General features: G+C 43.0%; 2 protein-coding genes across 2 annotated transcripts; one reads left to right on the forward strand and one right to left on the reverse strand.

The window, feature by feature from the left end:
• The first annotated feature begins 1,375 nt into the window (after positions 1-1,375).
• Positions 1,376-4,899, forward strand: tmlhe (trimethyllysine hydroxylase, epsilon). Its single transcript, XM_029172827.3, has 7 exons — positions 1,376-1,810; positions 1,884-2,060; positions 3,343-3,622; positions 3,764-3,883; positions 3,965-4,201; positions 4,318-4,456; positions 4,547-4,899. Exons 1-7 carry the CDS (start codon positions 1,663-1,665, stop codon positions 4,676-4,678), a joined length of 1,233 nt encoding a protein of 410 aa, XP_029028660.1. The 5' UTR covers positions 1,376-1,662; the 3' UTR covers positions 4,679-4,899.
• A 181-nt stretch (positions 4,900-5,080) lies between these two features.
• Positions 5,081-8,711, reverse strand: LOC114869041 (V-set and immunoglobulin domain-containing protein 1-like). The gene is made up of 7 exons (XM_029172828.3): positions 8,666-8,711; positions 8,385-8,542; positions 7,957-8,164; positions 6,464-6,619; positions 6,271-6,387; positions 6,044-6,188; positions 5,081-5,957 (listed from the first exon to the last, which is right to left on the reverse strand). Exons 1-7 carry the CDS (start codon positions 8,706-8,708, stop codon positions 5,861-5,863), a joined length of 924 nt encoding a protein of 307 aa, XP_029028661.1. The 5' UTR covers positions 8,709-8,711; the 3' UTR covers positions 5,081-5,860.
• Between the last annotated feature and the right edge of the window lie 4,426 nt (positions 8,712-13,137).

A 13,137-nucleotide genomic window follows, 5' to 3' on the forward strand; every position in this document is an offset into this window, starting at 1 on the left:
ACTATATAGTTTCTTATTTTTATTTCTACTCCTCAGTTTTTTTTATTTTTATTGTATTGCTCAAGCTAGCCCACATTTTATTTTGCCTAGTTTGTATTAATTTAACGAATGGAAATAAAGAGAAATCCTTATGTAATCTCGAATTGCCACTTAATTTTCCATGTTTCCATGTTCCACAATTTACTTAAATAATTATGTCAAATTAAAAGACACTAATATTAAGCGTAAAGCTCCAAATTACAGAGTTAGTGAACGCAGCATTACCGCAGCGTACTCAGCGGAGCAACGAGGAAGCGAAATAACGGAATCCTCCAGACGGTTACTCCAGCAGAACAAGATGTCGATGGTAAACAGCGCATCCAGCTGCATGATTGTCTTAGTACTATTGACATCTTAATAGTAGTAAAATGTAGCTGGACGTATTAATACAGTATATAGACACCTTTATATATCTATCTATTTTGCCTTTACACACCATTTATTGGATTTGAATACGTGGTAAGAGGTTTCACAATAATATGGTGTTTACCATTAAGGATTTATATTCATTTTATTCTAAATCTTCCATTTCCTTGACTCCGGTATTTGGTCAAAATGACATGCCAATAAACATAACAATCATTATTAATACTAGGATGGAGTTTCTATAAAGTCAGTAACTTTCTAAAGTTTCAACATCACCATAGAAATGTGGAATAGGGTTTTACTACTTTATTATGGTTTATTATCAAAAAAGTCAACACTGGTTAGATGTTTATAGAGAGAAAATCATAAAAAACAAATACATTTGAACCTTCAAAACTATATGGATAGTTTTTACAGTGTACAAACAAATCATTTTCATTCAGCCACATTTTAAAATTAAACTTTTAAGCTCTTCTGACTAATTTCTGTAGATGACCGTGACTTTCAGCTTGTTCAAAACACCATTGTTTTGATGTACAGAATGTTCATGATTATTATGCTGTTGGAAGAGCCATGACCTGTGCTTGAGAGAGAAGTCTGTGGCTTACTCTCATAAATAATTTTTTCTAATTTATAATGTGTCTAAAATATGCTCACGGAACTCAGACAGACAAAGCAAAGCAAGGCCACCTGAGCCCTGTTATGTTTCACAGCAAACTGCATCCGGCTTGTTGCACATGGTCTTGTAGCATTCATCTGTTCAGTGCTTAACAAACAGTGGTTTTGCAGCAACAGCTGTGCAGCTGACAAGTGAAAATGTCAGCCGTAAAAAAATCAATTGTAGTAATCCTCAGAAAACAACAGTAGGTGCGCATTACATCATTACATTGAAATTCATAGGATATTATACAATAGATGATTACTTCACCGTAAAATACATTTTAATATAATAATAATCGTCCGTGCGGTGTCCCGGAAATCCGGGTACTGAGAGAACTGTGTCGACTACGCATGCGCCGAACTGCCCCTGCGTCGATTTAAGTTTTACAACATAAAACTTAAAACATGAAAGAAACTATGCAGCGTTTAATAATTAATCTCGGGCTCAAACCGCAGGACATTGCCGAGACTTTTTATGACATTTGACGGCTTGTGTTCCTTCGCGTGCTGCTGCTCGCTGATCTCCCGGCGTCACTACGAAGCTGTAGGAGGCAGTTTATTCTCATTTTTTGATATAAAGGTGCGTTTACTGCCGCGATGCTTGGCGCGTTGAACAGAAACCTGCGCCCGGTGTTGCGCCAGACTCGACTGCGGCTCTTTGGACTCCGAAAAACACCAACATGCGCAGCGCAGATCCGATGTGCGACGACTTCAGCAGCGCTTCGCCTACAAGACGACTGTCTGGGTGAGTGTAACGACACGCGTGGAATCCCCCACGGGATACAACCCACCGTTAACGGCTCCGTTGGAACCACCAGTGCTCAACTATGAGGGGACCCCGCTGCGCTTTAACTACGTGTGGCTGCGGGACCACTGCCGCTCCGCGTCCTCCTTCAACTCCGCCACCAACCAGAGGAACGTGGACACTGGGAGCATAGACCTCAGCATCCGTCCCCAAAGCACGGCAGTGGAGGACGGTCAGCTGGTGCTCACGTGTGAGTAAAACCTAAAGCTTTTACGCAAATGACCTATTTATTACAGCATTGGAGCGTCATCGACTTGCAGTAACTTAGTTTTTAGCAATTGTATTCACTGTTTTTTACCGGTTCCGCCATGTCATTGTTGACTGAGCGTTAACCTGCACATGACAAATAAACCAATATGAGTGTGAATCGTGCAGCATGACTTAACCACAAGGTTATTTTACAAAATGGCTGCAGGATAAGATTTGAAGTAACTGGAAAATACACTACAAAAATGATATCATGATGCTCTTATATTTATGCCAACTGATGAGCATTAGCAGGTTATAAGACTATAAGATTTGTCTGCAGGCATAGCAGTTTTAAACTCACACACAACTTGACACCACAACTTGTCAGTGATATTTATATACTTCCTGTATATTTAAAGGTCTTTTGTCAGGCAGATGTTTTCACAATCAGAAAATTAATTAATGGCATGTCCTATTGGAAAACGCTTCAACATAACAAGTTGTAGTTCCTTTGGGCTCTACTATTTAACATTCACTGATGTGACGGACAGAGCTGCAGTGGACTTTCACCCCGGCCAGGATCATGGTTTACAGTCTAAGCGCTCACTGTGTTGTCGGTTAATGACGACTGGCCCTAGGCCAAAAGATGTGCTGTCCTACGAGCGCTAGTAACCTGGACATTCAGCAACTAGTGAACTGGGCGAGACAACAGTGACAATAATGCTGCTGCTTTGCATGTGTGTCCAAGCTGGCAGCAGTTGGACACAGTGGAAGTTGATCTTCCTTTTTGTGGTATCGGAGCACAACAGCTTCCTGCTTCATTCTGTCTGTCTGTGGAGGCTGTGGGGGATTTGACTGCTTGAGTGAGAACAATAGACAATCTCACAGCATCAAAAAGCCCACTCCAGCGTCCTCCACCTGGTGTGACGGTGCTCAGGTGGAGGTGGAGCATCAGAGCTCCTCACCTGCAGTTATCCATTTATTACCAACAATGCTGACAACCTTCACATAAAGACAGACTGAGATTAAATAGCTCATTTAATTCCTTCCTAATTGAATTCCTTCCTAATTTAATCACAATGTGATGCTAATGATTCATAGGACTAACTTTAAACATTTGTAGTAGTGCAACATGCTGGAAGTTAGATCCTGCCCATTACTGTACCAGCTTCACTTGTTTGTGGGTAATCTGGAAGTGATTAAACCTTGGACATATACTGACTAGGAGCTCACTGTAACATACCCTTGATGTTAATTATATATCTTTTATGGCTGTACCCTAGGGCCTGACGGCCATGTTTCAAAGTACGACCTTAGCTGGCTTGCAAGGAACAGCTACGAAGGACAGAAGAGGAGCATCGTACAACCACGGGTCTTCTGGAACCTCGACATCTATGAAAAGGCAAACATAGAGTCAGCCAAGTGGGACACATTTCTGACCTGTGACCATGAGCTAAAGAAGTTTCTGCGGAGCTACCTCCTGTACGGCGTGGCTTTTGTAGATGGTGTGCCAGCTACTGTTGAGGCCACAAAGGAAGTTACCCAGAGAGTCAGCCTGATGAGGTAATTCTGAGTCCTCTGTCTCATAATACAGTGAAATATCATCTCATGATATCATATTCACATGCAGATATCCTGTATTACCATTCTTAAGGGGTCAGCCTTGACCATGTGATATATTTCTGATTCACTCGATTCACCAAGGGAGACCACATATGGAGGAATGTGGAGCTTCACATCCGATCTTTCCAGAGGAGACACAGCCTACACTCAGCTGGCCCTGGACCGTCACACTGACACCTCATACTTTCAGGAACCATGTGGGTAAGTGCAGGAACCAGTCCTTAATGAAGCAATACACCAGATCCGAGCAGACATTTTAATTCAGTTGTGCTGTTTTGGCAGAATCCAGGTTTTTCATTGTCTGAAGCACGAAGGAACCGGGGGCCGGACGTTGCTGGTGGACGGGTTCTACGCTGCAGAGAAGCTGCGCCAGCGGTCACCGGAAAACTTTGAGCTGCTCTCCACTGTGCACATCGGTCACGAGTACATTGAAAGCAGCGACAGACACCAAAACCACATGAGAGGCGTTGGCCCCGTGCTCAACGTCTACCCTTGGAATAATGAACTTTACCTCATTCGGTGTGTGATGAGTTAAACATGATGTGAAACATGTAATTATAAAATATCCAGTGTTTGCTCTGTCTTACTTCAAATCAACAAATACCATAAAGATTTGTGTGTTTGTTCCGTAACAGATATAACAACTATGACCGATCGGTGATAAACACAATCCCTCATGATGTTGTTCAGCGCTGGTATGTGGCACATCGACAGCTGACCACTGAGCTACGGAGGCCAGAGAACGAGCTGTGGGTCAAACTGACTCCAGGGAAGGTAAAGTGCTCACACAATGCAAAGTCAACAGAAAGGTGTGATCCCGATTCCGTGGGCTCTAAGGCTTCTGCTCTCCCTGTCCACGATAAGGTGGTTTTTATAGATAACTGGCGCGTCATGCACGGCAGGGAGGCATTCACCGGCACCAGGCAGCTGTGTGGCTGTTATCTAACCAGAGACGACGTCCTCAGCACCGCTCGTTGCTTTGGTCTACAGGCCTGATGCTGATGCTGTGGGCCTCACTGGTAACATGTGGAGCGGGTTTATGACATTTGTGCTTATTTGACACAGTTTTAGATTTATTTTTATACTGTATTTAATCATCTTCGTTGATTACTCTGTAAATGGCTGTTTTTCTTTTTGAAGGTTGCATACACTTGTTTTAAAGAGTATGAATGTCTCCTGAATCATACTTGAAACTAATAAAGCTATAAATCCACAAATGTTTCCTACTGTTGAGCCCATATGTGCTGTCTGATGCTTATCCTGGTTAGCAGGTATCTTATCTTAATGTGTTATGATGCAGCAACTTTGCTAATTAGCTTCAAAGTCAAAGTGAGGATAAGGGAAGGGGACTAAAGGACAGCAGCCCCAGTTCAGGACAGACACCCCTTCATGTAGGTTTTAAATGATGGACAATAGCCTGCTCTAAAAATATGATGACACCAGACCTCTCAGTGCTCAAGAAAGTAGTTGAATTTCTCTAATATGATTTATTACTACATTAAAAACCCTCAGAGCTCTATGGGCACTAATCTGACCATATTACACTATTGGGCATCAGTTTAAATTTGGTGAGGCAGTCACTCAAAAAAAAAAACAATTAATTTATTAAATGTCAATTGACAAAGTAGCATGAACAAAGATTCAAATAAAAAAATCTGCACATTATTCAAATTAATATGTAATATAAAAAAAATCTAAAGCTACAAAATAGATTATTCTTTTTAAATTTTGATTTTCAGTTTTAATATTTAGCTGACTAAGCAAATGGAATCTTAAAATATAAAAACCTGCAATAAGATTGTTGTCCATACTATTTTTTAAAATCACTTTATGACTGCGACCATTTACATTATGCCGACTTTGCACACATTATATTTGCAAAATATTTATGTGGTGATTAATAAGAAAACAAATCGGTGATCTTACTGTCTTTTTAAAAACGATTAAAGAATTGTTAAGAAGTTTAAGAGCACTCGTGACTGATGTATCTAAGTAGACAAAGGCAAACAAAAAAAAAAAAGAATGAAGTTTGAATAAAGCTAAGAAGGCCTGAAATCATGTTAATAATTCAACAAACATTAGAAAAGGCAAAATGATTCAATCTGAACATATACTGTTTTAAAGGCACCTCCAAAAGCTGTTTAAGTTTATATTAATGACGATGCTCCACTTTTATTCTTAAGCTTGTGGCTCATCTTCCTCTGCATGCAGGTTGTGGGCTGTGGTTGCCATGGGAACACCCTCTGCAGCTTCCTGAGGCTGAGGAGAGTGCCTCCTAGTGGACAGAGAGAGTTCTGATGTCGCACACTTCAATTGCACATCAAAAGATCAAATGCAACATCAAGAGCGCCGAAGCCTCACGTCATCTCATTGGCCTCTGATGCCTTCACTGCTTTGTATTTGTGCTTCTTCACAGAATGAGCGATGAACCACACCAGCAGGACGATCAGGACACATCCGAGCAACGCGCCGATTACTGCGCCTGCGATCACGCCGTCTCCTGCTTCTGTAATGGTTTATTTTTATGATAAAAGCCTTTTTTTTTGCTTTTATACGTTCCAACAAAACGTACATTAAGGTGAACATACCATGAGCCAGCTCAATAGTGCAGGTGGAAAATCCCACTGCGTTTGTAGCGTTGCACTGATACTCCCCAAACTCAAACTGGGATATGTTTCTGATCTGCAGCACTCCAGCCATCGATGCTGGGGGAGCAACGCACAGGTGTTTTTAAAGAATGGATGAGTAAAGGTCGCGTTCAGACACACTGGCTCTACTCACTTCTCCCCAGCACAGGCCTCCTGGTCCTGGCCTGATCCAGTTTGACCCAGGTGTATTTGGGCGCCGGGCTCCCACGCTCACTGTGGCAGGTAAGAGTGACCAGGTGACCGGTTTCCACGTCACCGTGCACAGCACAGTATGGAGTAGAAGGTTTCTCTGGCACAAGAATGGCAGGAATGTTCAGTTATTGTTATTAGGTGACCTTGAGCTTTCCTTGAAATCACAAATGTTAGTTACAGATGAAGTAGCTGAGATGAAGCCACTGTAGCTTTAACTTCTTACGCACACTACAGTACAGTATTGCATAAGATTGTGGTGAAGTTTTATTACATCTTATTTGGAGCATTAGTTTTGTTTGAGCAATTTAGTAACCTGAACTGACTTTTTTGAGACTGTTGAAATCTATTTCCTCCATTTTGTTGTGCAGAAGAATCATTTGACTCTATTTGGGTAAATAACAGGGAAGTGTGCGTGATATGATCCTTCATCATGTGGCAGGGAATGTTTCTGAATAGTGAAAAGACAGATCTGTTGAAACAACCAGAAAAACTCTACCCATGAAAACTGTAAACTGCTACTAGCATTACTGCTACACCATGCTACACTAGACTGGAAGAAATAATACATGCATAGCAATTTATGACACACTGTCAGCCTTGGTAAAACATTACTGTGTCCTGTGTGACAGTGATGATGTAAATCATGTCTGACTGAATGATAATCAGCGTGACAAAAGCCTCATTTATTCACACAGCTCTTGCATCACATTCAGTTTGAAGAAGCCGTGAAATCAACGCAGTCATAAAGACCAAGGTTATGAAATGAAAATGTGCCTGTTAGCACGCAGTGGATGAAATACTGTACACTATGTTGTGTATGCAATTCAAGGTAGCAGTCCCAGTGCTAAACACTGACAATAAGGAGACGGATGTAGTAACCATGGAAACTACTGAGGATACTGAGGCCTGCAAGGTTGTCCTGGTAACTCTGTGAATGAGAGGATTCAAACTGAATGTAATGCTCTAATCACAGCACTTACGGTGTTAATTGTCTTTTTTTATGGGACTAATACTGTATAGATTCACTGATGTCTAGAAAGCACTGAAATATTACAGTGAAATCAAATAACATTTGAACTGAACAGACAGCACGGTAATTTAGACCAGGACTAAAAAGAGGAAGAGGCGCTGACACAGACAAGAACAACACAACCCTGGTTTCACATGGAACATGGTATGTTGAAAGCAGAGGATCAGAGCACCAGAAGACAAAATGGCAGCCACCACTATTCCACTATGCATGCTGTCACACAGCAAATATTACACTGATACTGCACAGGTGTGGTCAAGTACGAGGAAAACCACACGCCTGTGACTGTGTCTTTGTGTTTGTGGAGGTGAGATTATGACTAAATAACTTTTACTTCAATCTTTTGCGTAATATTTTTGGGGTATTTACTGTATCATTGTATTCAATGTACTGCATAAACTCACCAAGGACGTTAACAACCATGTTGACTTGGGACTTCCCGCTCACATCGGGGAAGTTGTGCACCTCACAGGTGTAGACTCCGCTGTCTGATGGCTGCATGTTGCTTATGATTATGGAGGCGTTGCTCGTGGTGCTGGGAGAGGAAGGAACCTGCAGCCTTCCCTCATAGGATTTGGGAATGACGACTTGTCCTGATTGGTAATAATAAACCTACAGAATAAAACCAATAAACAGTAACACTGTTGCAGTTGTGGTGAGGTCACTGATCAAGTACAGTCTCACTGTAGATGTAATAATATGTAATATTTAATCAAAAGTCATTCATTCATATTGCAAAAGTTTTAATTTAATCTGTGTAAGTGACGTCTCAGAGCTCTTTGTTGTCTGCAGCTGAAGGATTGTGTTGTAATCCAGTTTGTCCACGTCGTACCTGTTGTAGAGCCATGGAAGCAGAGATAAAATCCCACTGGACTATGAGGCTGGTGGTCGGTTGGTTCGTCGCGAACGTGCACGGGAGCAGGACGCTTCCACCCAGCGTGACGTTGATGTACGTCTGAGTGGTGCTGACCGAGATTAGCTCCGCACATCCTGCAACACAGCAGCATTTCACCCAGGTTTGAGTTTGATCCACAATCAGCCTTACTGAAAAGAAGGTGCCATTTAATTCTAGACACAATTAATAAAAGGATCAAAAGAGTTCATCATAGTTACCTATAATGCTTAGAAGCACCAACAAGCGCAGTGAAGAGCACATGGTCACAAAACCAGCTTCCTATTGAGTGAACTTTCCACAGCTTCCAGCCACTTTCTCCTGCAAGTGTATAAAAGCGTATCACAGGCAAGGTTTCAGTACGTCTGCTAATGGAGCGGCTGATACTGTGCACGTTGATAACGCAGTGTTTGCACATCTATGTTTGCCAGACTGGGTGTGTGTACGCTGTTGTTTTTCAAAAACCGATGACTGAACCGTTTTGAATTTTGGGCGGAAAATGAGGAACGATAAAAGCCGCCAAAGGGGTCATTTGTCCTTGACTGTTGAGGCATAATGGACGCAGGCTTCTGTACATGTGAGGTTGTTGTTCTTCAGGCGGCAGGTTTGTGGCATTGATGGTTAATTCATTTTTCTGGGCGTTTGCTGTAGTAGAACCCCCCACCCCCGCAACCCATCGTTCCATCCTTCTCGTCTTGTAAGTCATTGTGGGTCAGGGCTTCTGGCGAAGAAATTAATGTAATTTAATCTGCACCTGGCCTTTATCACGCGCCTCAAGCAAAGTGTGAGCCAAAGCTGTGCAACATGCTGCTTATCACTGGGGAGTTGACTCCCTGGTGCTGCATACTTAATAAAGGCAGTTTCACCTTTTGTCGTCTTTGCTCACCCAGCACACGACGCCACGCCGACGGAGAGGGACCGTGAATCACACATGATGAATTGTCTATAATTAGCAGAAGCTGACACAAGTGATTAAGAATGTGAAAAATGTTGATTGGGGATGACTGGAAGGAAGAGGGACGTGGGGGGGGGTGATGTGGGAAGCGTGTACAGCTCATTACCCAGGAGACGCTTACGTGATCTCTTCGGAAGTGAGGCGACTTAGGACTTTTCCTGAACATAACAACATGTGTTGGCAGCTGTGGGCAGAAGTGTGCGGCGAACAACAAGGGGCAGTCTTCAAATAAATGAAACCAACAGCATGACTCATGAGCGACTGATCAGCATGCGAGACCAAGAAGCGTTGCCAGCACATACGTGATAGGAGGACGAGGAAACATTGTTCTTTTCATGAAGTACATGAAAAATAATTAGATCGTTATAAATTGGAAACACTAATTATACATTTAACAATCAGTGGCTCATTAATAGAAGGTAATTGGTAATAATAAAAAAGGAGAACATGAGCGTGTAAGTTAAACACAGAGGATGATCTTTGTAGGAATTGTGGTGCCTTGAGCTAAATGCTAATGTCAGCATGCTAGCATAGGAAATGAACACATTTGGGTATAATGGCCATTCATTCTGTCATGTAATGATGCTGTTATTCCCCCCGTGCCACTTTACACGGTTTGGCAAATACAGGAAGTGAAGGAAAGGTCACGGGGTCGTTTTTCATTATTATAAGTTCCCCCACATCTAACAGCGTATTTTTCGTTTGTGCTGGACTGAAAGCTCCACACATACATGGCCGTACACGTAGATTATAATGTGCTCTACTTCTGCATGCACTCGGCAGCACACGCGAGCGGAGGGCCGGTGACGCGTCCGCCCTCCGGCCAACCCAAGCTGCCTCATGGTGAAGTGAGGGCTGCTGGGCGTGGAGCTGCCCACTCGAAAACTCCAGCAGGTTTCGGTGCAATGCCTCCACGCGGAGCAATTCATCCGCCCACTCTGACCAGTGTTTCCCCGTCAGCGGGCCAGAACCAAGGCGTGAATCAGACAAAGCGCGAGCACACACTCGAGAGGCGGCTTCCTTTTCGGTTCCACTTGTCTGGACAGAACTTTTTTTGAATTACAACAAGTATTTCTCGTTTGATTATTCAAGCTGAATGGTTATTTTCCAGAAGGAGCGGTTTGGTTGAGACAACGTGGCCACTAAGAGAGGTGCATTTCATAAGCTGGCCAGTAGATGACAGGCCAGGCTGTTAGATGCTCAGTGTGTGTGTGTGTGTGTGTGTGTGTGTGTGTGTGTGTGTGTGTGTGTGTGTGTGTGTGTGTGTGTGTGTGCGTGCAGTGAGCTCGAGGCAGCCGATGGACACAGGACCAAGAGCGCCACACTCTGGACTTCATCCCGCTCCCTCTCGTGCTAAAAAAAAAAAATGTAGGCCAGTGATTTGGCGTGACTTCACTTACTGTCCCTACAGCGGCCGGGCAGCCACGTATCGCCCCATGTAAGAGCAGAGGGGGTTCAGAACCCAATCACGTGCCAGAACAAGAAGTCACAAGTAAACTGACTGGTGCGGAGGAAAAGGTCTCCTTTGCATTGCTTTTTTTTTTCCTCCTTGGCACGAAAAGCCAAGTGCAGTGACACTGAACCATCCTCTCGCGTTGACATCAAATAGGAGCGTGAAGGACGCTTTTAAAGGTATAACTTTGTGTTGGCAGTAAAGGAGGAGCTGACCCTCGGTGGCACGGAGGGAGATTACGCCTTCCTGCAACACATTATGTTTCCAGATCCATTTTGCCTAATGGCATCTGGAATCTGCCCTTCAAGCGCCGACTTCAATTCAGGGAACGCGCCAAAGTGAATGGACGAGGCTGTTGAGCTTCGGCACGAAGCGTAATTCCACGTGTGTGACGTTTGACTGGCGCGTTTGCTTTGTTTAATGCAGACGAGTGGGAAGAGGCTTTAAATGCAGCGTAATGGGAGCGTGTGCAGCCATTGGTATTGAGTTCATGACACACCCCAATACCAATTAATTGACTTTGACCCCTGTGCGTTCATCATACAATATGCAGTGTTTACGTTTCCCAGCACAAGCATATGCAGCTATAACCTTACCTTCCACCTTGTCTTGAGATTTTCTGAACGCTGCCCATGGAGGCTTGGATTTCGTGGTTCAGCTGTGGTCTTACTGCATAAGAGAGATATGTCTTAATATTTTATCAGACACATTATGTTTCCACTCTTCCTCGGCTCCTCACTCACTTTTCAACCCCTAAACAAGAACTCCATGGCAACACAGACGAGCATCCTTTAAAGGGAAAACTGGACGAGCACACAGAATCATACCCGACATTATTCACTCAAGACAGATTATTAATTGTATGGGACAACATCTGTTCAGTCATTCAAGGTCACGGAATTCAAGGCAGTTAAATCATTTGGAAAGCGAAAAAAAAAAATGATGTCATGTTTAAACATCAGATTTTGCGTTTTTATTCTTTTTTTTCCTCTGAAGCAGATGCTTCAAAAACTGCACAGTAGGTCAACCTTAATACATTAGTTTGAATTAGTCTAGATCATTTAATGAACTCATGCTCGTGACAGTGAGCACAAGCCGGCCTCTAAATCACAAAGACAAAGCATCTATATCTCTCTGACCCACTTCATTTTCTCCCCCTCACAGAGGAGCAGCCATCGGTTTCTGACCCATGTTAATGCACCCTTTCAATATTTGATGTTTTTATATGGAGTGCTGACAATAGACGACGGAAATGGAAGCACGTCTTGCCGAGCTACTTTAGCGGATCTGTAGCTACCACTACTTCTAGTGGAGCGGTGCACTTCTCTGAGCCTGAACATTGTGTCTCTTACTCACACCGAAAAGGAAGCGCACGTCTTATTAGATCCTCTTGTTTTGATGCTACTTGCGGCACTCGCTCATGACTAATGCATGCTGTCTGCTGTTGATGAGCTGCACGGGCTGGACGTACATGCTTTACTACCTGATACCTCAACTAAAGTATGTGAGGAGAGAATCATAACTGCTAATGGAAGTTAGCTACTAATAAATGTTTGACTTCTGACTTCAAATTAGCCTTGTTTTGTTATTAACATGATAATACCAAGCGCAAAAGTTAAGAAATGTAATATTATCCGCGTTTTCAGTAAATATTTTGAATAAAGCAAGCTGCTACTGTACATGCAACGTATAGAACGGAGTGGAAATTTAGTGAATGGTTCCGTTGTCTTATCTGTGCTGCTGCACGTTTTGCTGCTGCATTATTTATAGTGAAACAGCTATGTCTCAAAAAATAACTTATATATACAGTAGAGCAGAAACAAGGACGTGAAGAAGAACCAGGAAACCAGAGCTGTTATTTCTAATGGTTGCTGCTTTGCTTGTATCAGGTTGGACCTGTCAGTAAATATACGTAATGATGATACTGTAAATATACGTAAAGGAAACTTAAGGGACTAGTGGCCACATGGAGGTCTAAAGGACAGATCCTCGACAACAATCTCTAATGATCATCGCTAATGCAGGTCTTCCAGAAAAACCAACCGTCGCAGTAACTCCTAGGCTGCTGAAATCTTGAGTGACACATTCAGAACAGCGGTCCTCTCTGCTCATCTTGGGAACAACACGCACCGTGGCCTTTGTGGTGTCCCAACTTTCTCATCAGACGTAAAGACAAACGCACAAAGAACAAGAAGATCCCGTCCAGCAGAAGGTAGCAGCCAAGAAGGAGATCAAGGTTACCCACTTTATGTGACGGGTTTGATTAAGCATGCCTTTACGTGCCC

This window comes from Betta splendens, chromosome 14 (genome assembly GCF_900634795.4).
Source record: "Betta splendens chromosome 14, fBetSpl5.4, whole genome shotgun sequence".
NCBI lineage: Eukaryota > Metazoa > Chordata > Actinopteri > Anabantiformes > Osphronemidae > Betta > Betta splendens.